This window comes from Etheostoma spectabile, unplaced genomic scaffold (assembly GCF_008692095.1).
Source record: "Etheostoma spectabile isolate EspeVRDwgs_2016 unplaced genomic scaffold, UIUC_Espe_1.0 scaffold00018417, whole genome shotgun sequence".
In the NCBI taxonomy this organism is placed as follows: domain Eukaryota; kingdom Metazoa; phylum Chordata; class Actinopteri; order Perciformes; family Percidae; genus Etheostoma; species Etheostoma spectabile.
Window position 1 is genome coordinate 5,001 of NW_022604247.1, and position 27,953 is coordinate 32,953.

At 42.4% G+C, this 27,953-nt stretch overlaps 1 protein-coding gene and 1 long non-coding RNA gene across 2 annotated transcripts; one reads left to right on the forward strand and one right to left on the reverse strand.

Annotated features, from left to right (window-relative positions):
* Window positions 1-1,443: 1,443 nt before the first annotated feature.
* LOC116680375 (uncharacterized) lies at window positions 1,444-2,006 on the forward strand. Its single transcript, XR_004329757.1, has 3 exons — window positions 1,444-1,484; window positions 1,578-1,740; window positions 1,863-2,006. It is a non-coding gene; the product is annotated as an uncharacterized LOC116680375 (long non-coding RNA).
* A 4,369-nt stretch (window positions 2,007-6,375) lies between these two features.
* LOC116680374 (uncharacterized) lies at window positions 6,376-12,341 on the reverse strand. The gene is made up of 5 exons (XM_032509459.1): window positions 11,823-12,341; window positions 10,736-11,659; window positions 9,545-9,704; window positions 7,230-7,311; window positions 6,376-6,421 (listed from the first exon to the last, which is right to left on the reverse strand). The coding sequence occupies exons 1-5, from the start codon at window positions 12,339-12,341 to the stop codon at window positions 6,376-6,378; spliced, it is 1,731 nt and encodes a 576-aa protein (XP_032365350.1).
* Window positions 12,342-27,953: the final 15,612 nt, after the last annotated feature.

Genomic DNA, 27,953 nt, shown 5'->3' on the forward strand with positions numbered 1-27,953 from the left:
ATCTCTTATTCTTCTCTTATCTCTTTCTTTTTACTCTCACTCACTCTCTACATCCGTTGAGACACGCCTTATGGGCCGTGTCTCCCTAAGACGAACACTGACCCGTAGCGCGCCGCAAACTTCCCCTAACAGTACCACTGCAGGTTTATCGTATCACTCACGTCACGTGCTCCAAAGAATTATGGAATCATCTTTTTTCTTCACTTCAATCGCTCTCGCTCATTCATTCATCTCTCTATGTTTCCACACTCACACACTTTCACGCGTTGGCCCACCTTATGGATGAAGCCACTACGACGAACACTGGCTCGCTGTGCCGCGGCCTTCCCTCATCAGTATACTACTGCAGCGAATCTACCGACAAGTTTATCGAACCTCTCACAGACGCAGCTCCAAGAATTGGAATTGTCTACGCATCCCAGATGCTTCAACTCACGCACTCTCACTCTCATTCACAGAAAAACGGAATGCATTGCTCAATGTCCACAAAACACTTAATAATTTTTAGTCTATTTTGCTCATTACATAATGTACTCACTCGGAAGGTTTGATCACTTTAATTTAGTTTATACTATTATACAATATGCTGAGTTTGATGAAACAGGTTCAGCCTACCTTTTTTTGTAGAGAGCTCTCAGTGACCAGTCCTCCGAGGTTTGCACACAATGCCTCCTTTGTCTCGTTCCTTCAGACGTGGACTGTCCGTGGAATCTGGACCTGGAGTTTTAACAACTTCTAATCCTGATTCCGTGGGATTCCTAAATGTAATCACTACTCGAAAACCATCCTCTGCTACCAAATTTGTTGCGATCCCACTTGGAGGGTCCAAACGTCGGGACTCAATTAGCTAAGGAATCACTCTAGCTTTGATTATGTATATGATTTATTAATATAAACAGAGCAATGCATTCCGGACAATACGTGCACGGTCCTAAAATGGAACATGACTAGCTCAGAGGTTCCCAAAAAGGCCCTCAGCAAAGGTGTACAACGGCTTATAAGGGTTTTCTTTAAGGAGCCCTATTGGTTAAAAGCGTCACTGGGCGGGTCATATCGCCTTAGCAACAGTATTTCTATTGGCTGGGTGGGCGCGACTTCCTGTTTACATTCTTCGGCAATGTGTCTGTGTGCGTGCGTGTGTTGGGGGTCATTTCCTGTGGAAATTCCCCTCTTGTTCCCCCCATTGTGAGTGAACACGTGGCTTTCTGGCCTTACTGTATCCGGTTCTCTTGCAAAATGTAATGTTTAACAACAAGATGTCGTTCCCACCTGGATGCCAAGCAACAACACATTTCTCCTTCATTCAATGTCTGACATGAGTTTTGTTTCATTAACTTATGCATAAGTTCATTCACAGTGTCAAAATATGATCACAATACCTGAGTACAATTTCTCACAATAATCACAATATCTGAGTGTAATTTCCCACACTGCTAAAAGTGACAAAGTAGGACTTGAAATCAAGTACATCAGTGCTGTAAAAGGTATGTTAAATCTTCCGACTGTCTAATCATGATTCAACTTTAATACATATCACTTTTTGCCACTTATTTGTTGTTTTGTCTTTGATGAATTAGGTCGTGGCATCTTCACCTCTGTTCCATTTGAAAAGGGAGACTGTCTGTTGGAATACAGAGGTGAGCTGATAACTAAGCAAGAATGTGAGAGGAGACAGAGAATATACCATGACCTCCTCAAAGTGTTAATGTTCAAGTTCAGTTTTGATGGAAAACTGTGGTGGTAAGTATATGTCACTGGTTAATCTAATCAGAATTATAGGACTCTTTTTCTCCCTTCAGGTTAATTTAGTATATTTAGTATAAAAACGGATTGTTTAGAAAATGTAACTTGTGTGATTGTAGTGTTGATGCAGCAAAAAAGAATGGATCGTTTGGCAAACTTGTAAATGACGACCATATAAACCCTAATGCCAAGATGAAGTACATCGCTATGCAAGGGAAGCCCCATCTCTGCTTGTTTGCAGTTGGAGACATAAATCCAGGAGAGGAGATTACCTATGCTTATGGTGACTCAGACTGGCCATGGAGATGCAAGGTGGTCAAAATTTGGCTTTGTGAAATTGATAGTTCTCATGACAAATGCTTTAACCATAGAACATTTCACATTTCACCAAAATCCAGTACATTTTTCATCTAGCTTCAGGTGGAACATGATTTTTATAGCTTTTGTTAGCACCACCAGCTCTGATGCTACATACCCAGCACACCATAGCAGAGATGACATTGGCCATTACAGACTGGTAGAACAAAAACAAAGAAGTCATTAAATGCTATATTCATCAGAGTATAGTTTTCATGCTCCACGGTCTGCAGTATGTTATGTATTTTTTCTTTTTTACAGGGCCTTGATGACAAAATGGCTCCAAAGTCTTTCTATCAGTGCTTACTGTTTTTTTTTTTAATTCAGATTTCAAATATCCTCTCTAGGACTTTCTCTTTATTGTCCTTTTGTCTCTATCTTCTGCTTCTACAGGTGACCCCTGTGAGCAAGTGCATCCATACAGGTGTCAGCCGACCAAATGAGACCAGTTCAAGGCTCGGCCCACTCACCACGTTGGACAGGTAAGTTATATCTAATGTACAACTTAGTGAAGTGACTAGTGAGGTTGTCACAGTTTAGAGGGTCTGTCACCAGATGTGATATAATGTCAATGGTAAGTTGTTTGGTACATGTAATGGATAGGCACTCTGTTAGTTACATTGGGCTACAACAAGTCAGCTCCTGAACCGAGGCTAATCACAAATTCCCATCTACAATTTAAAAATATGAAGAAGGTATATCTTCATATAGAATATGCTATAAATAAGCTGGTAAAATAAGATGCTATAAATAACAAAAAATACAATTCAATAAAATAGTAATAATATGTACAAATCTGATGGCTGATGGTGTGTGTGTGTGGGTGTGTGAAGCAACGTCTCTGATTGGTGGGGAATGTTGCCAAGCAAATATCTAGCAAAGGGCAGACTAGAAGATGATGTTTCTGTAACGTTACAAATTAATTTCCTTAACATTAACCTTAACATTTAAACACTAACTGAATAGCCAGGTTTGAGTGGTTTCTTTTTTTGAAACGTTTTGTTAAGATAAAATCATTTTAATATAACAGATTATTTTTGGTAACTATTTTTTTCTCTTTAAATATCTCACTAATTTAAAAATATACAGCATAAATATATCAAACTGCACTATATGTATAGACCCTTTGGAAGTGACGTCCCATTCTAATCGCACAAATTATGAACGCCATGACGGGCTGCAGAAGAGCTACGCTGTAGGCAGACGGCAAGCCAAATGCATACATGTTGATTCATAAACAATCTGCAGAGCAAGCATGTGTATCGACTGCATTTCTGGTTTAAATGACTGATAAATAATAAAAACATCCACCAGACTCCATTTAAAAAAACAGTACTTTTGGCGTGTAGAGAGTAAACATATGTTCATATGTAAATGAGTAACGCATGTGTTTATTTCCACTAACACTAGAGTTGTGATGGTTAGAAAAAGTGTAGAGAAGACCAAAAACAGCTTTTCATAGTTTTATTTGGTTTCTTGCCAGTTTGAATGAAGTGTGTAATACACTGCTAAAATGAGTGTTTATTTACATGGAGTCTGGTGGGTTTAGAAATGCCTGCCTGAGCAAAATATATATAAATAAAACACCCAGTTTGCTAAAATTTTAATTTTAGTTTTAAAGGTGAAGTGTTAAGTGTCTTATCCCTTCAGAGAAAGACCTTTTTACAACCTATTTAAGACCTTTCTATTTCCCAGAAACAGCTATAACGAACCTAGCACTAAACCAACCAGCCTCCATTTATAAAACAGTACTTTTAGCGTGTATAAAACATATGTTCACGTGGAAATGGTAAAGTGTGCGTTGATTTCTACTAACACTAGAGTAGTGATGGTTGTAAAAGTGTGATTTGGGAGAAACCGTGCTTGATATCTGGAATGCCCATTCAGCCCAATAACCACCAAAGTCCTATCTTCCGTTTCTGTTGTAACTATGTTTTACGTTAAAGTATGGCGATGCCAGCATGGAGGTGTTGTTTTAAGCGATGTTGAGTGATTCCCTAAGATTTCCCATTAAAGTCTATGAGGAATTTGCACCGTTTTTCGCAGATTGCAGATTTGCAGATTAGACACGTTTTCATGTATTTTGTGTGCACGTGTTGGCAACGCTCCTTAACCTATAGTAGCCTACTAACGTTAGCTATTCATGACAGCTATACTATCCGGTTAACAGTCAGCTAGCATGTCTATGCGCTCTAACTTAGCTAAATGTTTTAAATTGCAGAATACTTAAGTAACATTACCGTTGTTTATCTTGTCATGCTGCTTTCAGTAGATGGCAGCTGATAAGACAACAAAACAACAATAACAGGTTTACTAACGTTACTTCTCTATGGTAATTAATTCCGTTAACGTTAAAAAAACATACAACTAGTGCAGAAATGCATCCCTTTCTCTATTTCCCTGAGACAGTGAACTAACTATAAACCAGCAGAAGTAACCGAGCTCCAGCAGCTGTTTGCTAGTCTTTTAGCACGTGATATACGTTACAGCTTTCAGGGCCAATGACTTACGCTCCCCCAATAAGAGAATCCTGACGTGTTGTTTCATGTTTCCTCTCTGTTAGACAAAGAGTCACGCTGCAGTATTACACTGATATTTAATTTTATGGGAATGTCTAATTTTGAATGTTTCCGTAACCTCATGACTAACCATAGACGTTATATTAATGGACAGATGGATGTGTGACGTCACCCATCAGTCTGTAGAGAGCTGATATGAGTCGTCGAGTTTGACGATTATGGGTGCAGCCATCTGGTTGTGGATGTGATGAATTTAGACGAGAGGGCGGAGTGAGAGAGGAGCCACAGACGCTTGGGCGTTATATAGAGTCTATGGGCGGGATCTGACTGACGTTAGCTGAGCGATTAGCAACGCTGCTCTACCGTTACCTTAGCTAACCACTTTCACTGGCAATGTGGATGAAACTGCTGTGAAGCTAGCCTACATAATTCAAGGTAAGATGTAGCTTTGCTAGGTTTTAAGATATCTTTATCCATAGTTAGTACAAATAGAGGAGTCACATTGTAAAGTAAAAGGTATCTGAAGTTACTATGTAAATTGTCTGTAACGTTAGCTTGCCACTTAGCTAGCTATGGTAAAACATGCTAACCTTCATTTTCTGCAAATCGAAGTTTACTGTTCTAAATTTAACGTAGTGTCAGCCGAAATGCGAAACGGTGAATGGTAATGCTTATCACTATTTAACGCTAACTATTAGAAATGTATAACCAAGTTTCTTATAACGTTTAGCTAACTGTAAAAACCATAATGCACCAATAATGTCGTGCTACTGTTGCCCTGTCAGTCTATAGTTGGTGTATTTAACCTTGGCATGCTGTTAAGAGCTATGTTAGTGGAAATAAGCTAATTTAACTAAGTTACGTTACAATAAAGAACAACTGGACTGTTGTTGATTCATGGTATTCTCCTAGATAATCAATAAAGTACAGTTACATGCTAGTGTGCATAGATATTAACATGAGGGGCTTAAACGGAAATTGAGATTCTTTCTTTCTTTCTTCCAGAAATAGGATTGCTGAGAGCCAAGATGGCAAGTTTGCCTTTACTTAACCATAGCAGTGTTTTATGTGTGGAACTTACATTGGATTGTAAAAGGTGAACTACACTATTTAATTCAATTTTCAACAGAATCTTAGAAATATTGACAGTGTTTGTGGTTTATGTATTTTTTTAAGTTACTGCCCATTTCAATGTGCAATAAAAGGTATTTTTAGAAATACTTTTGTTGTTTTTCTGTAGTGACTATAGGGACATACAGTATTGTAGTCATACAAGAAGACATAACAATTGAATTGTAATTAGTCAAGTGTAATTGGAAATGCACTAGGTGCTGTTCAATTGTGTAGGGTTATTGTAAATTCTAACAAGTATGATCACAAATGCAAAGGAAAAAAAACTTATTCAATCTAATGATAATCAAATGCACATTTTTAGAGTAAAATTAAACATACAAGGACATGCATGTCAAGATCTAATCCTAACAGTTGAAATACAATAAAATATACACTGCAACATATAAATTATGTACTTACTGTACTCTGAAGTGGTAACTATTAGGAACAGGACCCAAATGCCGCGAAAGAACCAGAGACAGGAGTGTGAATGAATAGGTTGATTTAAAGTACTCAAGTATCAAGTCTAGGTTTTTGAGGGGGAAAAGCACGTTCAGGTTTCCAGGGTGAACAGGTCTGGTGGTTTCCAGGAAGCGCGAGTCCGTCAGAGAAGACAGTAAGCCGGCTAGTGGTGGTGGGGGGGTCATGTGGATGCAGGAGTGAAGCAGGAGGTCAGGTTCCAATGGCAGCTGAGGCACAAGAGAAAGGATTGTAACAGGCAAATAGCACAAATAAGTCACCACTCTTAAAATGCTGGTTAAATATACCCAACTTGGGTCTATTGGTAAAACCAGTGCTGGGTGTTGTGGGAGACTGAGTGGGCCCTATGGACCACAGAGGACGAGGAAAATAATTCTACTGACTCCAAGTATTACGGCTATACCAGCAAGCAATTTATTGTAATAGTTCAGATGAAATGCATTCCGGGCAGTTAGACGTGCACGGTCCTGATGGAGACCTGACTAGTTCAGAGTTCCCCAAAAAGGCACTTTGACAATGTTGTGCTCATGTTATATAGAGGTTCCCCTTGTGGAGCCTGATTGGTCAGCTATGGTTGCTGGGGACACACTTCTTATTCTGCCTCTTCCCTCTTCCTTCTTGCCTATCTGTTTTTACTCAGGTATCATTTACCAAACAAGACAGCTGTGCTCACTCCCTTCTCAGTCTGCACGTCCTGTTCTCTGAGTTATCAGACCGTCCTTGAACTTCAGTGTCCTTGTCCTCACCACATCCTCTTCTTGTGCTCACTGTAGCTTCTATCTGACTAAGACAGCCCTCCCTGTTCTCTCCTTCCTAGCTGCACCCCAGCTGCAAAGCATAATGTTTAATATGTCACACATACACACACACTCTTTGGTTAATACAATTTATACTTTAAGCCAGCTTTTACGTGACCGTTCCTGGGTGCCCTGCTCATCACCACCTCAGCCATTGTATTATTTCACCACAAATTCCCCCTTTTCGCACCTACTAGGTGCGAACACATTTTACACTAACTGCAGTGCCTCAGCGTCCTCTCCGTCCTCAGGCATGGTGAGTAATGGCACCATCCCAGCGGAGTAGGGAGGCGGCGCTTTTTCTTTGGACAAGGCAGTGGTGATGAGCCGGGATATCATGGTCCGCAGGCAGGGCACACAGCAACACCCACAGGTAACTAGAATAGCGAGAAAAACAGCGATAGATGTCAAACAAGCAGTGATAAAATTCTTCCATTTGCCAAACATGGTTATCATCCACCCCTCCAATGGATTTGATACACCTGAGGCGTCATGCATCTCCTGGGAAAGGGCTCGAAGTTGGTTCAAAGCCCTGGTGACCTTCCCGTCTGGGGCAGTGTTGTTAGGAATGACCGTACAGCACATCTCTCCGAACATGGAACAGACACCTCCCTTCTCGGCCAGCAGCATGTCCAGGGCCATCCGGTTCTGCAGCGCCATCAATGATGTAGGAGCCATCTGCTCTGCCAGCCCCTCGATTGCATCCCTAGTGGCATTACTCAAACGCAACACATTATAATAAACAAAATTTATACGGTCAACATTTTTGTTTGGAGTTACTGGAAATAAGGCTGAGAAAATTGGGATATTTTCAAACCCAGCGGCAATTTGATCTGCTATCTTATATTCATTTGGGAAACCTCTGGGGACTCCAATACTATCCATATAAGTGGGGGTTCCTAGGAATGGATCAAATTTCGGCTTATAAGCTCCTGCAGCTAGCACATGTCTTCGCCTCCTAATGGTGAGTTGCACTGTCCTATGGGGTGTGTACTGTATCTTGTTGCCCACTAGGGAAATGGGCATGGCTAGCCGGATCATGGCACATACTCCGTGTGTTCTGTTTGGAAACTTTATCTGTGAATAGATGCGCAGGCCTCCACAGTAATAAAACAATCCAATTCTAGCTTGGGGTCCTATCTGTCCTTGCTCTTGAGTCGTTATGTTACACCAATCCGGGGGAATCTTTCCTAACTTTACAGTGGGCTTAACCTGGCCTGTGAAATTATAGCAGTGATATCTTGCACCTTCCCCCTTTAGAGCAGTGAAATACCCAGGTTTTTCAAATCCTGGTGGAAAAACCGTACCTAGCGCACTGCAATTAGGAGTCGGCACCTTGGTTCGAGTTATATTTAGCATGCATTCATATCCTAGTGGGTCTGTGTCTGGATAGAGGGGAGCTGGGTTGGTGAACATAGAGGGCCGTGCCGCTGCACATGCGACACATCCCCCCATGTATTGGTCCTTTGCATTTTGTATAAGCCATTTTACCCACAAATTGTCATTTCCTGCTCCTGAGGCTAACTCTAACAAGTCTTCTGGATTCATTCTGGAGAAGTCCTGGATTAGTACTTCTTTGTCTGATTTTACTGGTTTTGGCGTAGGTATTGGCGAAGATGTCTGAGTAGCCATAGGGCGGGGATCTACAAAATTAATTTGCAGTGGAGTAACTTGGTCGTCACCTGATTGGTACACTGCTATGGCCAGCATCCATACATCATTCCCATGTGTACTGCAGTTAGCTCTGTTTATAGAAAGAGTCAACATATTCTGATTATGATACTGGCTGTAATCTCTCTGTAGGCCTAAAACCTCCCAATCTCTGCTGGTGTTCCACTGCCTAGCAGGAGGTTCCCACGCACCTGTGGTCCATCCTACTTTGCTCCAACTATTGCATAATCTTGCCATTGTCTTATCTTGTCCTTCTTCACACTCCCGATTCTCATTTAGGTCGTCACACAGATATATGTCACTTCCCCAATAGTCTGATGGTCTTCTTCCGCAATCTATGGCCTGACACAAGTCAAAGGTGAAAGCAGTGGTGGAGCCCCTACTGTAAGGCAACGTTAATTTGGCTCCACATCGTGGTTGCGGGCCTGAGGTGTGGGGGTGACTTACTGATGTCCAAATTGACCTTCTTTCTCTCTTATGTCCTAGTCCTTCCCTGTGAGTGACATTGTCACCCCCTTTTGGTTGAGTTGTGTCTCTTTTAACAGGTGAATGGACTACACTGGTATAGTTGTAATGCGTCAAATTCGCTGGATTTTGCCTTTCCCATCTAGCTTGTGACTCTAGTCCCAACAGTACCCCTACTACTAGCACAGTTATAACTGTTCCTATGGCCCACATTACCTTTCCTTCAGGTCTTTCACATGGTCCTTCAGGGGGGCCTGGCTCAGGGGTACCTGTGACTCGGTCGCTCAATCTTTCCCATCTATACATTTTTTATGTCTCCTTTAATTTCCTCTAAGGTGCGGGTAGGTGCAGTGGCTGGGGCACAATGTGTCAAGTGGTGCCAGGGTGCACCTGATTTACCTTTCACCTGCACCGAGTGTGAAGTAACCTCCTTCACTTCGTACGGTCCGGTCCACCTGGGGTCAGTCCACTTTCGCTTATGAACCTTGACCCGCACCCAGTCACCCACCTTCACCGCCGGCAGGGGTTTTTTGTCAGGTTGCTGGTACACTGTCTGGACCTGGGTAGAAAGGGCTGAAACCAGGGATGTTAATTTTTTATGTAGTCAGACATTTCTACTTGTTGTATGTCTAATGCTGGCATGTGGCCCCCATCATTGGGTGGGCCTGGCATTAACCTGCCTGTCATTATCTCGTGTGGGGAGAGATGTGTTTCTCCCCCTTTTGAGGACCTCATAGCCATGAGGGCCAAGGGCAGAGCATCTACCCATTTTAGTTTGCTGTCTGCACAAATCTTGGCTATTTTTGCCTTCAGGGTCTGATTTGCTCTTTCCACTAGTCCTTGGGACTGGGGATGATACACTGATCCAAAAGTGTGCGTGATCCCCAATGCCAATTCTACTTCTTGGAGTAGTTTGTTGTTAAAGTGGGTGCCATTGTCTGATCTAATTCGTCTCGGCACTCCGTATCTTGGTATTAGTTCAGTTTTAAGCCATTTTACAACTGTTTTTGCATCTTCTCGTCTAGTGGGGATTGCTTCTACCCATCTGGAAAATCTGTCTACCATTACCAGCAAATATCTTTTTCCCTGAACTACATTTTCTGCTCCCATGTCTGTGTAGTCTATACTAATGTCTTGGGAACATGCTGATGGGACTGGGAACGCTCCTTGCAGTGTGGTAAATGGTTTTCGCGGGTTAAAACTGCCACATACATTGCACTCCTGACAAAAGTGGGTAACCATGTCTCTCATATTGGGGTGCCACCACAGTTGGGAAATGTTCTCTAGAGTCTGTTTTCTGCTTTCATGCGTGGGTCTGTGTGCCTCTGGCAGCAATAGTCTGCACATTTCGGCTGAGGCTGCCAATTTTCCTTGGTGTGAACGCCATAGTCCTTGCTGGTCTTTGGTGGCCCCATATCTTTGCCATTGGTTCCATTCGTAAGCTCCAGCTTTTGTCTGCATTTCTTCAATGTCTTTTGGTGTCAATGGCACTGTTTGCTGCCTTGGTTGCACTACTGTCACCATTTGTTTTGGAGTGTATCCTCCAGCTTTCTTTGCTGCTTGGTCTGCTGCTTCATTTCCAGCACTTACACGTCCTTGTCCACTGTCATGTCCCTTGCACTTCATTATTGCCAGCTTTTGGGGTAATTCCATTGCTTCCACTAGATCCATTACTTCTTTTTGATGCTTGATCGGTGCTCCTGATGAGGTCAGAAATCCTCTTCTTTTCCACATTATGGCATCTAGGTGTGCCGTTCCATGTGCATATGCTGAGTCAGTGAATATATTTACAGTCTTATCTTTGCTCAGTCTTAATGCAGCTGTGAGGGCCATGATCTCAGCTCTTTGTGCTGAGGCTGGTTGCGGTATTATTCCTGCTTCCAGCTCCACGTGGTTTCCATCTGGGAGTTGTTGTACTACAGCATTGGAAGCTCGATTTGTGCCTTCCTCTGTTCGGTAACAGCATCCGTCCGTGTACAGCCACATGTCTGCATCCATTATTGGTTCATTTTGTAGGTCATCTCGAACTTTGCTTTCCACTGCTGCTTGTTCTTCACAGACGTGTGGCTGTCCTGATGTTGTCATGGCGTCCGCCATGTTAATGCCTTCTGTGGTATAACTGATATGTGGTTGTGTGCACGTGGCTTGTAGTTTTGTCTGTCTTGCTGCGCTATATGAAAATTCCTTACTTGTCAGAAAAGCTGTCACTCCATGTGACGTGTGAATTGTCAATGGGTGGCACATTACCACATGGGCTGTTTTGTCAATTGCTTTTGCTAACGCTGCCACATATCTTGCGCATGTCGTTTGTCCTTTTTCAACTGTGTCCAGTCTTGATGAGTGATACATCAACACATGTCTCTCTCCCCCTTTTTTCTGAAAAAGAATGGCGTTAAGAAAGCCGTGTTTTTCAGAAACATCCATATGAAAAGGGAGGGTATAGTCTGGTGGGGTGAGAGTGGATGCTTCGGAAGTCTTGAACCATCCTCCATCCTTTTCCTCCTGCCTTTGGAACTGGGAGAATGGGAGTGTTCCAAAGGGAATTGGTGGGGTAGATAACACCTGCTGCCAACAATCCGTCGATGGTGGGGGAGATGCCCTGTATCTGTTCTTCAGTCAGTCTGTATTGTGGTCTATATAGGACAGTCTGAAAGTGTGGTTTAATATTGACAACTACAGGTGGCGTGTCTAAGAGGCCAGCATCATAGGGACCTGTGGTGAAAAGGTGTGGGGGAAGGGATGAGTGCGCTGAGGCAGCACTAGGATGGTCTGTGCATGGGAGTCCCTGCTCACGGGGGAGGGGCAACACCTCTGGCTGGGTGCGATCCGTTGTTTTGGGGGCCTTGAAACACCACATTTGGTCTTCCTCTTTGGCTTTGAAAAGGCCTGGGACCGAAGTGTAGTCCCAGGTGTAACCCAGGGCCCTCTTAACCATAGGGCCTAGGCTCCGAGCCTCCTGGCCAAACCCTACTGCTAACGTGACATGAGGAACAGCAGAGTCCCATAAAGTATACCACTGGTTTCCAAAGTGTGTCAACAGCGCGGCAGCGGCAACTCCTTCCTTCCCACAATAGATACCTCTGCACATGACCAGGGGTTTCTGACCTTTCATGTTTTCCTCCCAGTCATCTTGGTAGGGTGTGTCCAGGTCTTCAGCAATATGAAGTGTGCAATGGACATCTGGCAATGGGGACATGTAGGGATTGAGTTTGTAGATTTGTGGGCGCAGTAGGTGAAATGCATGCTGAATGGATGGGGTATCTGGGCCAGTGGGAATAAGGCTGAATCCCATTCCTTCCCCTTACCCCTTCCCCTTACCCCTTCCCCTACCTTTTGCGCGTTCACGCGGCACCTAGTGCCGTCCAATAGTATTACGAGGAAGGGGTAGGGCATAGATCAAGGGCTGTAGACCCCTACGGATCTAGTGTGGACGCGACCTCACTAGAAAACCACACAGGCAGTGTGGCTGCTGCATCAACCAGAGAGACACATGAATGTAAGTATTTTCAGCTTTAAATAATTGATTAAAAAGTTCGACAGTCTTGTTGTTGTGGTCTATGCGCCTGTACATGTGTACCCATGTTCCTAAACTGAAACTTTTTAAAAATCGCTAGCTTGCAATGCTAACGCTAATCGCTAACGCTAATCGCTAACGCATAACGTTGAACAGCCCACATATTTCTGCTTGAATGGACTGTATAGATCGCATAGATTGTATGCTAGATATATATTAACGGGTCTATGATACATCGCTACGTGCTTACATATTCGCCCTGTCTCACACAGGAGGACACAGGAGGACACAGCAGCTGATCCAGGTTGGCGGCTGCAAACGAGCAGACGTTTCCTAATTCATTGTTCATGTTGTACCCATTCATTATTGCATTGTAGCCTACTATTATTGTAATAATATTAATTAATTTGTTCAAATTCATGCACTTGTTATATTGTTGTTGGTTTTGATATGGGACACTGATGATATGTGAGGGGGGGTTACTGGCCAAAATGCTCCAGACTGGTCTGGAATATCAGAGCAGCTGTAGCTACAAAGTGTAGTGTGTGTGTGTGAGTTTTGTTTGTGGTCTTGTGGTATTTTTTTAGTTTTACACATATGAGTGCCTTTTATTGTGTGCGACATGTTAGTTTATTGGTTTAATATAGTTGACAATGGTTCTGTAACATTATTTTATGTAAGTTTTTGCCGGATGTTCAATTTATCACCAATAAGACGATTTTTGCAACAAAATGTTTTTGTGAACATCAAGACATTCAAAACGGTGATACTGAAACAGATAAACCACACCAGTATAGGGTGTATATGTATGTATATGTAACATGATGCATGTGTATACACATTTGTATTGCAAACAGACCTAAGTACTACACAGATAAGTACTCTGCACTACCAAAGTGAACTAAAATACTATAAAATATATAACACTGTTGTCCAAACCCACACAATCAACAGACCTAGACGGCATCTTGGAGGTTTGTGATCAATACTGTATGGTGATGTCACCAAGTGGTGTCCCAATTCATAGGGGTATGTTTTCCCCCTTACCCTACCCCTTGGTTCAAGGCCAAGGGTAGGGGTAAGGGCCAAGGGGTAGGGTAAGGGGAAGGAATGGGATTCAGCCTAAGTCTCAACCAATAGACAAACTGATGTGGGGGAGGGGAAGGAGTAGGGGTTAAGGGCCAACACAGTCACTGGGGACACTAAGGTAGATACGGGTGGGGTGTGTTCTGTTACGTGGATGCCTTCATCGTTCATCCAAATGGAGAGGTGATTTTACACATGAGGTCTCTTCCTACAGATTAACTGGACAGGGTGGGGGACAGTAGAAAGGGTGGGAATGAGTCTGATTGCCGAAGGTGGTGGGAGAGGATGAGTGAAATGTTGGATCAAAGGGGTCCCACTAACTCCCATAATAGACTGAGTTTTATTAGAAGGGGGAAATGATCAGTGTTGATACAGGAGAATGTAGCCCCTGTATCTGCTAACATTACATAGGATGGCCTTGGATGCTAGGGTGACTAGCGGTTCTGAAGAGGAACTAAAATGGATGTCAGTGGGTGCTAATTCTCATTGGGGGCCATACTGTTGGTCATACCACTGCTGCTGGAGTGACTGATTGGGGGGAGGGGGCCATGGTTCAGCTGAGTGACGTGTGGGTGGGAGTGGTGGGTTGGGGTGGCCCCCACTCTGATAGGAGTGCTGTTGAGTCTGTTGGGGCTGTTGGCAGTCTCTGGCAAAGTGGCCTGGTTGGTTGCAATTGTAGCCAGGAAGTGTGGCTGTGAGGGGGGGCCTCCTCTTCCACGCCCCCTTGAGTAGTTACCCCTGCCTCTCCCCCTTTGGGGCCACTGTTGGGTAAAAGGAGGACCCTGATTTTGGCCGGGCCATGGAGGTTGAGGTGGTGAGGGCCAATAACCTTGGGCTCTCTGTAGCAGTTGTGTGACTGCTTCCACTACTGGTGCTACGTTGGTGGGTTGGGATGGGGGTTCCTGAACTACAGGGAGTTGTTTTCCTTTAGGTTTCTGCTTGGTTAAGTCTTCCAGCTGCTTTTTCAACAACTTGGTCTGCAGTTGTTTTAGTTCATCATCCTGATTAGCTGATGTTCTCTGATATTTGAACAGATAGTGGCGGACATGTTCAGACCAGTGAGCATCAGACATGGTTTTTAGCCCAACTACACCATCGAGCTGGGTCTGGACTGTGGGTGGCAACCCCTGTATGACACCATGCCTGAAGAGTGCAATTGTGGTTTGTGAGCGATTCCATGGTTCACGCATCGCTTTTTGCCAAACCTGTTTAGCGCGGTCTATGTAAGCATCATAATTTTCATCTGTGTTTCTTTTCAAATCATGCCATGCTGTCTGATCTCCTGTGGTGGGATATCTGGCATGTAGTTCTCTCCAAAGATAAGGGGAAAATGTAGCTGCTGGTTCAGATGAGGGGATGGTGGGGCCTACTCCGGCAGCTACTAGTACATTAGTCGCCTCGTCTACGCCCATAACTCTAGAGAGGACAGCTCTGTAATCTCCTAGACACAGACTAACCCCACTGTAAGTGCTGCAAACACATCTTGAAAATGTTCAGCTCCTCCTGTAAGGGCGGGGAGCTTAGCACACAGTGTATCTAAATCTCCAAAGCTATAGGGGGCGTAGACCATCATCCCTCCTCCCGCTCCTCCCACAGGGCGGAGAGGACACTGTGTTCCTGGTTTTGCATTTTGGCTTACTTCATTAAGTGAGCGAATCAAATCTTGCTGGGCTGTCCGAATTTCATCAAATTCTTTCTGTAATTTGGCCTTAATTCTCCTAGAGCGCCTTATGCTTTCCTCATCTGGATCTACAGGCGTTATTCTTCCTTTTATGTCCCTGTCATAAATAAGTCTGGAGGAGGACTATTAGTTTTCCTGCTGCTCCTGACAGACAATCTGTCTGTTTCTGATTCTCCTTTTTCACTATCTTCACTGTCTGATTTGTCTCCCTCATAGTCTTCCCCTTGAGATGGGGGATCTCTTGCCTCCTCCTCCTCTCTCTGCATAGGAGTGGACTGATGGAAGTAATCTGGGTTTTTTTATACGGAACTCTCGAGAGAAAAAATCTTTGCCTGTTTCGGGCTTCTGAGGTTTTGGTGGCGCAGTTGCTGTACTTGCAGCTGCGCCAGAGGCGTCTGCTTTTTGTACCACCATATTTACATGACACTCTAAATCTTGGAGCCTGTTTTCTAGCTCCTGCATTCTTGGGTCTGATGGCATATTAATTTGGAGGGAATTAGGCTGGAGCTGTGCTGTCACTACTAGAGCTTGAGTTACTGGCGAGCCGGTTGAGGTACGGGGGTGTGGTGGAGCAGATACCGCCCAAACTTGCCAAATCAGGGTAAAAGGGGTTAGTGGGTGGCTGTTGGGTGGTGGTGCCCTGTCTGCCTCTTCAGTTTTACTAGTAGTCTTATCACCTCCTGTCTGCTAAGCCACCATCTCCAATCTTTTTCAACATTGCTTTAGTCAATTATTTCCCACTTCCCACTTGGCTTTTTCTTCCTAATATTTTTTCTTTTAGGCCTGGTGAAATGGACTCTCTTGTCTCCTGCTTCCTCCTCTGCTCCCTTTGTGCATGGTCCAACTTGCCACGCTCATAACCAACTATGCTACATACCTGCTCCTTTGTTGGTCCTCCCGCCACAGGGATCCAACCTGTCTTTCCCACTCCGCTACCAATATCCTCGCTATCTTTTTATCTCCTTTCCCCTCCTCCCTTCTTAGGGCCCCTACCAACAATTCTCGTAAGGGGTAGCCCATTCTATCTGGTTTGTTCCTTATTTAAAATATAACATCAATCCAAAACACGACAAAGTACACACCTAAAAATGCAATGCAATCAAACACAACAACCTACACAACGCTCTGCTACGCCCTTTGGCGGCTCTCCACGATCTATATGTCTGCACGGGAGAAAATGTCACTCTACACCCCCGCGAGTATATAATTTCACTGGCTCAACCAATGCACACTTACACGCTTCTATATGTGTGTCTGGCCTTCCTTTTGACACTCAATGGTCCGGGACCCTCGTCCAACCTAGTCTTATTTTGAGGCAGCTCTCCCAACTCCAAGTCAGTCATCTGAACTATCTGTCCTTAGCATTCTCCTACCCGGGACTTCTCTTGGCCCCGTCACTTTTCTTTTTCCCACTCTGAACTTTACCCCTTTTCTTCTCCTACCGAAAAGCTCCTTTACTTCTTCTTATGCTTTCTCTTAGCCAACACAAACACATATGCCACAGCAGTTCATCCAAACAACATTCCTCCTTTAGAAATTGCAAAAACGATACTCACAAGCAGCTCAAACTGATCACAATGATTTTTAGCAGTTTTCCAATAACAGAATTTTGATAAACAGGCTTCTGCTTACCTCTTTATGGAGAGCTCTCGTGTGATCAGTTCGAACAGCCGCTTTCCCGCCCTAGGTCCACTTAGGCTGGGGAAATGACCAGCCTGCGGGCCCCGAGTAGTAAAACCACCAGTACAATACTGGGGTTGCTTCCAAGTCCTCCCGTTCAGTTTACCATCACGTCCGGGGTCACCAATTTTGTTGGGAGACTGAGTGGGCCTATGGACCACGAGGACGAGAAAATAATTCTACTGACTCCAAGTATTACGGCATATACAGCACAGCATTTATTGTAATAGTTCAGATGAAATGCATTCCGGGCAGTTAGACGTGCACGGTCCTGATGGAGACCTGACTAGTTCAGAGTTCCCCAAAAAGGCACTTTGACAATGTTTGTGCTCATGTTATATAGGTTACCCTTGTGGAGCCTGATTGTCAGCTATATGGTTTGCTGGGGCCCACTTCTTATTCTGCCTCTTCCCTCTTCCTTCTGCCTATCTGTTTTTACTCAGTTATCATTTACCCAACAAGACGCTGTGCTCACTCCCTTCTCAGTCTGCACGTCCTGTTCTGAGTTATCAGACGTCCTTGAACTTCAGTGTCCTGTCCTCACCACATCCTCTTCTTGTGCTCACTGTAGCTTCTATCTGACTAAGACAGCCCTCCTGTTCTCTCCTTCCTAGCTGCACCCCAGCTGCAAAGCATAATGTATAATATGTCACACATACACACACACTCTTTGGTTAATACAATTTATACTTTAAGCCAGCTTTTACGTGACCGTTCTGGGTGCCCTGCTCATCACCACCTCAGCCATTGTATTATTTTACCACATGGGTCAAATATGGATCGATCCATCGCTGGGTTGTTTTGACTAGGATGAGCGAGTACAGCATTATCTGTATCTTTATCTGTATCGTTACCACATGAATTATCTGTATCGGATCCGTACTCGGACTGGGCGGGGCCTAAACCGGAAGTGGTCAGATTTAACCCGGAAGTGTGTTGGGTTCTCTTGAAATGTGCGGGGCTTTAACCGTATGTTATTAAGCAGCAATTGATATGAGTTGATCAAAAATGTTTATATTTTATTGCTGATTAGAAAACTATTTACATGACAGCATCAAGCTCAGATCAATGGTGTTGGTCATGGTAACAAACAAACTATATACAGAACGTTTTGCAACAATGAATACAACACATGCGGTTGCAATTATGAAGTAAAATTGTAATGAACAAGAGTTTTCATACTCAGTATAACTTTTCTTTTTTAACTTTTTTTATGATCAGTGTGATTTTTTTTTGGTTCTTTTTTATTTTTTTTATTTCCACACCAGGTGTGTGTGTGTGTGTGTGTGTGTGTGGGTGTGTGTGTGTTGTGTAAGAGAGAGACACAGAGAGAGAGGGGGCGGGGGGCGGGGGGCAGCTGACAGTAAAAAAAAACTCCAATGGCAGAGACGCAACGGGAGTTGCATTTAAACCGAGCAACACGTCTGAAACCCCACGAGCCCAGAAATCTACTGGTTACTATGTAAGGACTACTAACCGAAGTTAAAAACAAACCTGAAGCTGAAGAAACCCTAAACGTTAACGGAACAGATCCGCAGACCCGACTGCCTGACGGAGCGGGAGCGCGCGCGCGCGAGAGAGAGAGAGAGAGAGAGAGAGAGGGAGAGAGAGAGAGGGAGCGAGAGAGAGGCCGAGGGAGCGCATTTCTCCATGTTCTGTGTGTGTGTGATTGATCCGAGCGGGTTTGTAGGGGGGGGGGGGGGGGGGCGTTGTGATTATCACAGAACGCTGCGCGGCCAGTTGAGGAGTTTTATTCAATCCGAGCACGGATATTGACTCATATTACTCGGATAATACTTGTACTCGGCAAAAGTGCTTTATCCGTACCGGATACTCGTTTCAGCCGGATACTCGGATCACCCCTGGTTTTGACCAAGCAGGGTTGGGTTATGGCTTTGACCCGGCATGCTGGGTTATATTTTCTACCCAACAACTGGTTAAAATAACCATGTTGTTGGATTAAAACGACCAAAAATGGGTTAGAAAAATACAACCCATTTTCTGGGTTATCTGTATTTTTTTTTCCACTTGATTTTTACGTTAAGAAATGTATTGATGATATTATGAAATAATCAAAAACATCCCAGCATTTTGTTTTATTGCTTCAAGCCAAATATATTTACTTTAGACAAAATAAACATTACAATTAATTTCAGTTAACATTACAAATAGTATAAAAGAATACAAAAGTAATTTTACATTCTTGATTTAAAACATGTGATGTGTCACTTATTACATCCCTAAACGGACAAAAAGTCACAATTTCTTAAACTTCATATCATGCTTAATGCTTCATTGAACTTTCAAACCAACTTTTAAATTTTAAAGCGCCCAAAAAACAATCTCTTTTTTCTGGGATTTGGGGGTTATTTGTGTCTCTGGTACACACACACACACACAAACACACACACACACACACACACACACAATAAAAACCATCCATGGTGTCTGAGTGAGATCTGGTTCCTGAATGTCCTCTGTCTTCAGTGCAGAATATGGGCCCTTTAACTCAACCGTGTGACATAGCCTACATAGAAATTAAAAAACTGCATAGTAGCTATCTGAGCTCGCATTAATTTGACAGCGTTAGATTCATGTCCTGGTCTCTGAAACACGGTCGTCTGGATGAACTCCCAAACTTTAGCACAAAGTTTTGGATAACCGACATAGAAGACCAAGAACGCCATGAGACAGACGTCCACAGCAGCCAAAGAGAAGGCTGCTCAAAGGGCCCCCCCCCCCCCCATTCACAATGAAAAAAGCTTGTGAACACTGATGTCCTTCCCCCAGCATTAGAATGTCTGGGGCCTCTGTGGTGGATCTCATCAGGTACTCTGCCATGCTGGTCACAATCTGAAAGAAAAAAAAAGACAAAAATGAATAAATACAAATATAATATTCTTAACAAGCCTAGGGAGCCTAGCCTTTGCCTAGTCCTAGATTTCAAGAATAAAAGACATATCAAAATGAAACAGAACTTGATTAATCTGATATAGAACCCCATTATATGAGCTGATATTCAATAATCACATTACTGGATATGAAAACAGTAAATGCTGCTTTGGATGTGAAGGTTTTTAAAAGTGACGGTCTGAACTCACAGGCTGGACATCGATGAAGGCCCTGCTTGGACGGACAACTCTTGTCCCCGGTCTGTAAGGTGCATCTGGGAGTAGAACCGTCAGCAGCTGCAAGGCTATATCGCCTTGTTTGTCTGTAAAAAATAAATAAAAATGCAATAAAACAAAATGCATGCAATATTAAACATATTGTAACTAACCCATGCAGCATAGACGTGGACAATTTTTTTGTGTGAATTCATAAGGCCCATTCAACTATGCTGGGCTGATTAGTTGGCACCAGCTCTACAACTGACTGAACTGTGAACTAGAGGACGACAATGGGACTAGGGCTGCACAATTAATTTTATGGAAATCGTAACATGAACGAGTGCAATATCCGAATCGCAGGGGGGCGCAATATTGTTAAAGGAAATATGTGTCAAATCATTGTAAATAAAGTATTGTGGTGCTATAGAGATGTCCCGGTGAATTGTATCCTACAGTCTAAAAAAAATAATAATCTTTGTTTGGTACAGGTTTGGTACCTCTCTAAAAAAAAAAGTTGACAGATCCACATCACTTTGACTTGTCAGGAAGTTCAACTGAAGAATATTCTTCCTCTGTTTCAACTTTAAACTCAACAGCATGGCCAGTAGGTGTCCCTAAACAATCTCATGTGATTAATGAGCGATGGCACCCAACTTGAGCGCACTGGAAATATGTTTGACGTGGAGTATACATCATGTATCACTCTCAGATGGCCAAAAAGATGTCTTATGTCATTGCCTAAAGAGCTTCTACACTTGAAGCACACGTAACCCATTTGTGGAGACCTGGGGGCTGAAATTTTAGCCGCGGCCCAAGGATAGGTATCAGGGAGTTCAAGCTGTTTCCGTCCAAAAGATAAAGCTCTCCATCAATCTGCTCATCTGCAAATCACAACATTAACTGTATATATTACCATAGTTACATAACATTTTTATTGGGTTGACAAACACATATAAACATGCATAAAGCAAGCGACACTGTATTGATTACAAGATGGTCTTTGATAACAAGGTTTGTCATGATCGAGACTAACTGTGGTCGTCTTGACTGTGATCTGATGCAGAGTGGAGGACTCACCCGGTATTGAAAGCAGAGGTTGACTGTGGTAGATGAGAGGCAGCTGGAACCTATACGCTTCAGTTGAGAAATGAAAATATCTTACATAGTTACGCTCTAATATTGAACCTGGTGCTTTAAGAGAACTAAAGATTTTCCAAGATAGAACAGTAAAGTAAATTTACAATAAAACAGACTTTCTGGCGGCGGGGAGGGTTATGTGCATATCATTCGGGCACCTCTGGGTAACGTTGCCCATTCAAGTAAAGGCAGTCTCTCCGCTTGTCCTGTGAGAATGCGCCACACAAAACTCAGATGTGAGGGGTTATTTCTAAATCACACGCGGTCCCAAAATAATTATAATCACGTACGAATAGGGTTTATGAATTTTCATTTCATTCATACCTACTGTATTCGACTGTAACATTAAATATATTTTAATACGTTTACGGTCTGCATAACATTATTAACACTATATATAACATATATACATACATACATATATAACACTAGTTAGCCCGCTCGCTTGGTAAGCAAGTCGCAATCTAGCTAGCTAGCTAACTGATATTAAATGAGATGCTAACGTTGGCTAACGAAAACAGGTGGCCTACTAAAACAAAAGTAACGTTACTTACCGGAAAATTTAAAATTTTTCTTTCGATTTCTTTGAGTGTCTTGTCGTGTAACCGAACGCTAAGTGTCAAAGTCAGCTAACCCTTTCACATTAACTTAATGTTTTTGATGGGTTTAGGAAATAAATAAATACAGTATTGGCGATGTAATCAAAATATGGCGGGGATATGTAGTAGTTTGATCGTTTGCTCACTGGCACTACGTCCCCAAGATGTCGCTGATATACGTTTCAACAACATGTAGCCGCTCTCTCCACGACGTATATATATTGACATCGTTCTAATGTAGATCTAATACATCATACAGATAAAGGCTTATATACTTCGTTCTAACGTAACATCGTACAGATGCAGGTTTATATACTTCGTTCTAACGTAACATCATACAGATGCAGGCTTATATACATCGTTCTAACGTATTTAATAGATCATACAGATGTAGGCTCATACATCGTCCCAACATCTGCTATACATCTTACAGATGCGGTCTCACCCACATCTTCCTGACATCTGTTATACGTAGTACACATGTCTAGAAGATGACAAACAATTATTAACCTAATTACCAGAAATCAAATCATCACTTTGTAGGATCGTTGGTATAAACAAGATCAGCAAACCTCTCATAAATAACATTTATTTTATATTTAAATTGAACATAACATAATAAAACATTAACAAATAATGAGAAAAAAAAAACTTTATCTGGGCCGGCGGTGGTGGCGCTCAGGTGCCAGCCGGAGGAATTCTTTCACGGCCTTCTCTGCCTCGGCTTCCGTGGGCATCTGGAGGACCGGGTTTTGCATTGCAGCTGCTGTAAGAAAATCGTTGGATTCGCATTATTATCATAATATTTATTTTTGTTTAATCTAATCTTCTTTGTTTTCTATAGGGGTAGGGTATATAGAGTATAGAATGGTTTCTGCACAAAAAGTAAATATGAGACTAATTTAATTTAGTGGAATATGTTTTGGGAAGAGTAGTTTTAAAATCTCCTATCTGAGATTTTGCTAAACCGCCTTTCAAATCGATAGTCAATGTAGCCTACAAGGTAGTAATGTCTGGCAATTTGGTCAGGCAGTGAAGACGACCAGCCTTCTTGGAGGTCCTTTGCACGTGTTCTGCAGCAGGCGGATCTTTCTTTCGGAACTGTTGATTGACCAACTTGAAATTTGTCGCAAATTATGGTAAGTAAGGTTTAGTTATGTTTAATGTTTTTTAATATTAAAAAACATTTTGCATAGCTAGTACAATATAAGATTTTATAATTTAAGTGACTTTGTTGATTCAGTTTGCCATTAATGCACGATGCTGAAGTTATCTCTCTAACGTGAAATGCTAGTTAATCTGCTAATGCCATCGCTGCCATTTTGGGGCTATCATCTAACCTGTTCTGACCATAAAGACTCAGAAAAAGTTTTAGTGCCGATTTTTAGATGTTAATAAATAGCAAAAATAAGGAACATCGAATAGCATCTAAAAGAATAGAGAGGTTGGAAGAATTTACTGCTAAAACGTGTTGAATTTAATGTGCCAAGGCGTTAATTCTCTGCCTGTAGCTTGTGTCAGGTATACAGTATATTGTAGGCCTATTTAAGTAATTCACAATATCTTGTTAAGATGCCTCCTTAACTTTGTTATTTAAAAAAAAAGAAATTAACATTACCTATTGTGATATTTAACATGTTTGTAACAGTAAAATAAAAATATTTTTCATATGAAATGTTAACTTTTAGTAGTGTATTTCAAGTTATTCATTTACTTACAGGTCACTAAGGCACAGACAAAAGTGCCCTTTATGCCAGTTTTCCCCCTTCTTCCACACCAGTTTAGCTGTGCCGCTAGCTGGGGGGCAAACACTTTGGGGCAAATCCGCCAACATGTTTTTCTGATAGTTTGCCCCCCAACCAGTGACAACTTGGAAATCTGTAAACAACAAATTTGGTACAATTATGAGTGGGACTAGAGCTTAGAAAATAGAGAAATGTATATTGAGTGTTGCTGCCTAACTTACCATTCTCTGCCTCCTCCCAGCATCTGCCAGCTGCCTGTCCAGATGGGAGAAGTTCTCTGTTGTGATGAGGGGGAAGAAATTCTCCTCCCCCTCATCAGTGGGTGGAGAAGGCCGTCTATCCACGATGGACTGCACCATGGAGGTGAGGTGCTGCAACTGCAGCTCAATACCGCCAATAGCCTCCAATATAGTTCTTTCCACAGCTAGAAAATAATTTGAGTTGTGAGATACTTGTGTCCTTGTTTATAAACACACTGTTAATTACATTGTCTTATTGCTTGAGATTATACTAGTTGTGTTTAGTGAGCTTATGTACACTAAGCAGTTGTACATAATATGAAGCTTTAATATTTGCTGTACGGTTTAACAGCTTACCAGTGCATTGGGCGGGCACAAGGCGGCCAGATGAGATGTGCCTGAAGCTTGAAGACTGAGGAGCTTGGGAGATGGGATTTGCATTTAACGACAGTTTATTACAGTTTGTAAGACCATAACTCACTACATGTTATTTGAGCTTTCATGTAGAACTACAAATGATGTACATTAACTCAATCTTGTCATTGTTATTGTTGTCAGCATAAAAAATTCTGGAATTACTTGGAGCAATAGGGTGGAAATTCATCCCCTGCCATGTTGAGCTTTCACCTAATTTTGAAGGGGAGAGAGCAAAGGTGAAAAAAGTCCATTGTTTGACAACCTTTTTTTTTTAAAGATTATTTTTTGGGGGGTTTTCCCTTTTATAAAGTGACAGTGGATAGAGATGAAAGGGAGAGAGAGATGGGGGGGGTTGACACGCAGCAACAGGCCGCAGGTCGGAGTTGAACCCGGGCCGCTGCAGGACTCAGCCAACATGGGGAAAATGCTCTTACTGTGTGAGCTAGAGGCCGCTCCATTGTTTTGACAACATGAATCATTTTGCTAAGACAATTTTTTTTTTAAAAGGGTGTAGTGTTTGTATTTTCTCTAAGAAAAACGTTTGTAGTTAATTTGAAACACAGTGTGATGATAGGTTTGGGACAACAAACCTCTACTTCGACCAAATTATACCGTGTGAAACTCATTAGCAATAAAACCTTTATTTAAAAAAGAAAAGTGAAAAATGAAATAAAAAGCAAAAACAATGTAGCTGTCCTCCAGATTTCACTCTTCTCCTTGCTCTGCCTGCTCTTTTCTGCCTGCATTGCTGCATCTGCACCAGCTCTTGCTGGAGTTGTTGCACTTTATTCTCCGCAGTCTCCTTCTCCCTCTTGCGCTGCTCCAGTTGCCTTGTGAGCCACCTCTCCCGGCTCTCGGCAGCCCTTCTCAGACGATGTTCCCGGCACACCACTGTCATCACCCCAGTTGTGGCTTCCATCAACTGGGGGAACAGGGTATGCCGGGGAACAGATGGGTCCCTTGAAGCATACTACAATTACAAAAAAAAAGATTGTCATACAACTGAATGGTCAAGCACTTTATACAATCAAGATTGACACATGGAACAATTTGTTGAATTAATTATATTTTTCATTGTTGAATGTGTTTATATTTGTTTGTTTTATGGTTTAATCAGATTTATTATCTTTATAATATTTCATTATCAAAGTACTGATGTTAAAAAAGGGGATCCATCCTTCTTATTATTCTTTAAGCTTAAAATATTTTTGCTATAATGAGGCTTACTTGTAATTATGTTATGTCCTATTTTTTTAATTGTAAATTAACTTTTAGAGACCTGGTGAGATAACTCCATACATAGCCATTTTCTACTACTCTTCATACTATTTAGCCTGCACATACTTATACTTACTATTCTTATATATGTTATATATAGGGATGAGCGAGTACAGCATTATCTGTATCTGTTTACCACATGAATTATCCGGATCTGTACTCGGACTGGGTCGCAATTATGAAGTAAAATGTAATGAACAAGAGTTTTCATACTCAATATAACTTTCTTTTTTTAACTTTTTATTTTTTTATGATCAGTGTGATTATTATTTTTTTGGTTCTTTTTTATTTTTTTTATTTCCACGCCAGGTATGAGTGTGTGTGTGTGTGTGTGTGTGTGTGTGTGTGTGTGTGTGTGTGTGTAAGAGAGAGACACAGAGAGAGAGGGGGCGGGGGGCAGCTGACAGTAAAAAAAAAAAATCTCCGATGGCAGAGACGCAACGGGAGTCACATTTAAACCAAGCAGCATGTCTGAAACCCACGTTCACCAGAAATCTACTGGTTACTATGTAAGGACTACAAACCCCACGTTCACCAGAAATCTACTGGTTACTATGTAAGGACTACAAACCGAAGTTAAAAACAAACTTGAAGCTGAAGAAACCCTAAACGTTAACGGAACAGATCCGCAGACCGAAATGACTGCCTGCCTGACGGAGCGGGAGCGCGCGCGCGAGAGAGAGACAGAGACAGAGAGATAATAAATAATAATAATAAAATGTGATCTCCTCACCAGGTGAAATGGGCCTAATCACTTCAACATTGGCAAAGGACTTGCAAGCAACTAACTTTTCATTTGGATTGCAGTCATGGTTGATGTAACTTGCTGGCCGGAGCCAGAGCTGATCGCATTTTTTGCGTAAGGAATACATCACGCTAAAGTCATTGAATCCAGCGTTCAGCACAGCACTGTTGGCTGGTCTAAAGTCTGCTAGGCAGCCCAGCAGGACTTTGACACACTGTCCTGCAAACCAGTGCCTCGTTGAGGTTACCCTTGCTCCATTGGTCTCACAAGAGTATCTATCAGTGGACTCTATCGCAACACCATTGTCCAACAGGAAAGCACTGGAGTAGTGATAGATGTGTTCCCTCAGGAGATGCTGACGATGGCTTCCAATAGATTTAAAATAGTCACCAGAGGTCAGTGTATTGAATGTTGTCTTGAAATCCTGTGATTGCTGAAAGCTGAGCAGGGTTTCTTTTAGAAAACCCAACAGTGGGTCTCAGGTAAGGGACCGATGTTCATTTTATGGGTGCTGAAACCCAGCATGGGGTCCAACACCAAACCAGTGGCCAGGTCATCAATCTCACACAGCTCCGTAACACTCATTCTGGTCCCTCTGTCCATTGTTTCCAACCAGGAGCATGCTGGGATTTTTGGAATCAATGAAAAGTATTGTCAGACGGTTTATAATAACCTGTTCACATACTGTGGCTCCTGTTTGCTTGCCAAGGAAAGTTAGCTTAGCAAATCGAGAAACAAATTAACTTTTTTATGTCTTCCTGTGAAGCCCAGATAAACGTTAATTCTGAAATTTGTTGGGCTGCCGATGACTGCAAACAGAGTGAGTGGCCACAGTAGAAATATAAAACACAAAATGACAAATTAGCTATAGAATGCATGCATTATGTAGCTAGATAACTAACCAACTATCTTCAAAAGCAAACAAAACAAATTTCTATCGGTTTATCATGTGACAGATGAAAATTTGGAAGATTCCATTTTTACATCTGTGCCCTAACATTTTCTTTAGCTATCTATAAAGAGACAGAGAGAGAGAGAGAGGGGGAGGGAAAGAGACCAAAAGAAGGAGAGAGATGGGTGAGAGACAGAGAGAGAGAAAGACAGAGTGAGAGAGGGAGAAAAAGAGACCAACAGAGACAGAGAGAGAGAGACAGAGTGAGAGAAAGAGAGAGAGAGGGAAAGATACCAACAAAGGGTGAGAGACAGAGAGAAAGAGAGAGAGAGAGAGGCCGAGGGAGCGCATTTCTCCTTGTTCTGTGTGTGTGTGATTGATCCGAGCAGGTTTGTAGGCGGGGGGGGCGCTGTGATTATCACAGAACGCTGCGCGGCCAGTTGAGGAGTTTTATTCAATCCGAGCACGGATATTGACTCATATTACTCAGATAATACTTGTACTCGGCAAAAGTGCTTTATCCGTACCGGATACTCGTTTCAGCCGGATACTCTGATCACCCCTAGTTATATATGTATTATTCTTATTATTACCAGTATATATCACTGCTACTACATTGCACATATCTTACTATATGCCCCTTGTTTAGACATGCAAAAATGCATTTATATAAGTGATTATATTT

Excerpts from the sequence above, each read along its gene's own strand:
- LOC116680374 (XM_032509459.1), bottom strand. The coding sequence starts at position 12,341 with ATGTCCCCATTGCCAGATGTCCATTGCACACTTCATATTGCTGAAGAC. Across the intron at positions 11,660-11,822 it reads GCCTCTTAGACACGCCACCT|TTCCAAAGGCAGGAGGAAAA; the intron begins GTAGTTGTCAAT and ends CCATTCTCCCAG. Across the intron at positions 7,312-9,544 it reads ACACTCGGTGCAGGTGAAAG|AAAAAGCGCCGCCTCCCTAC; the intron begins GTAAATCAGGTG and ends CCTTGTCCAAAG.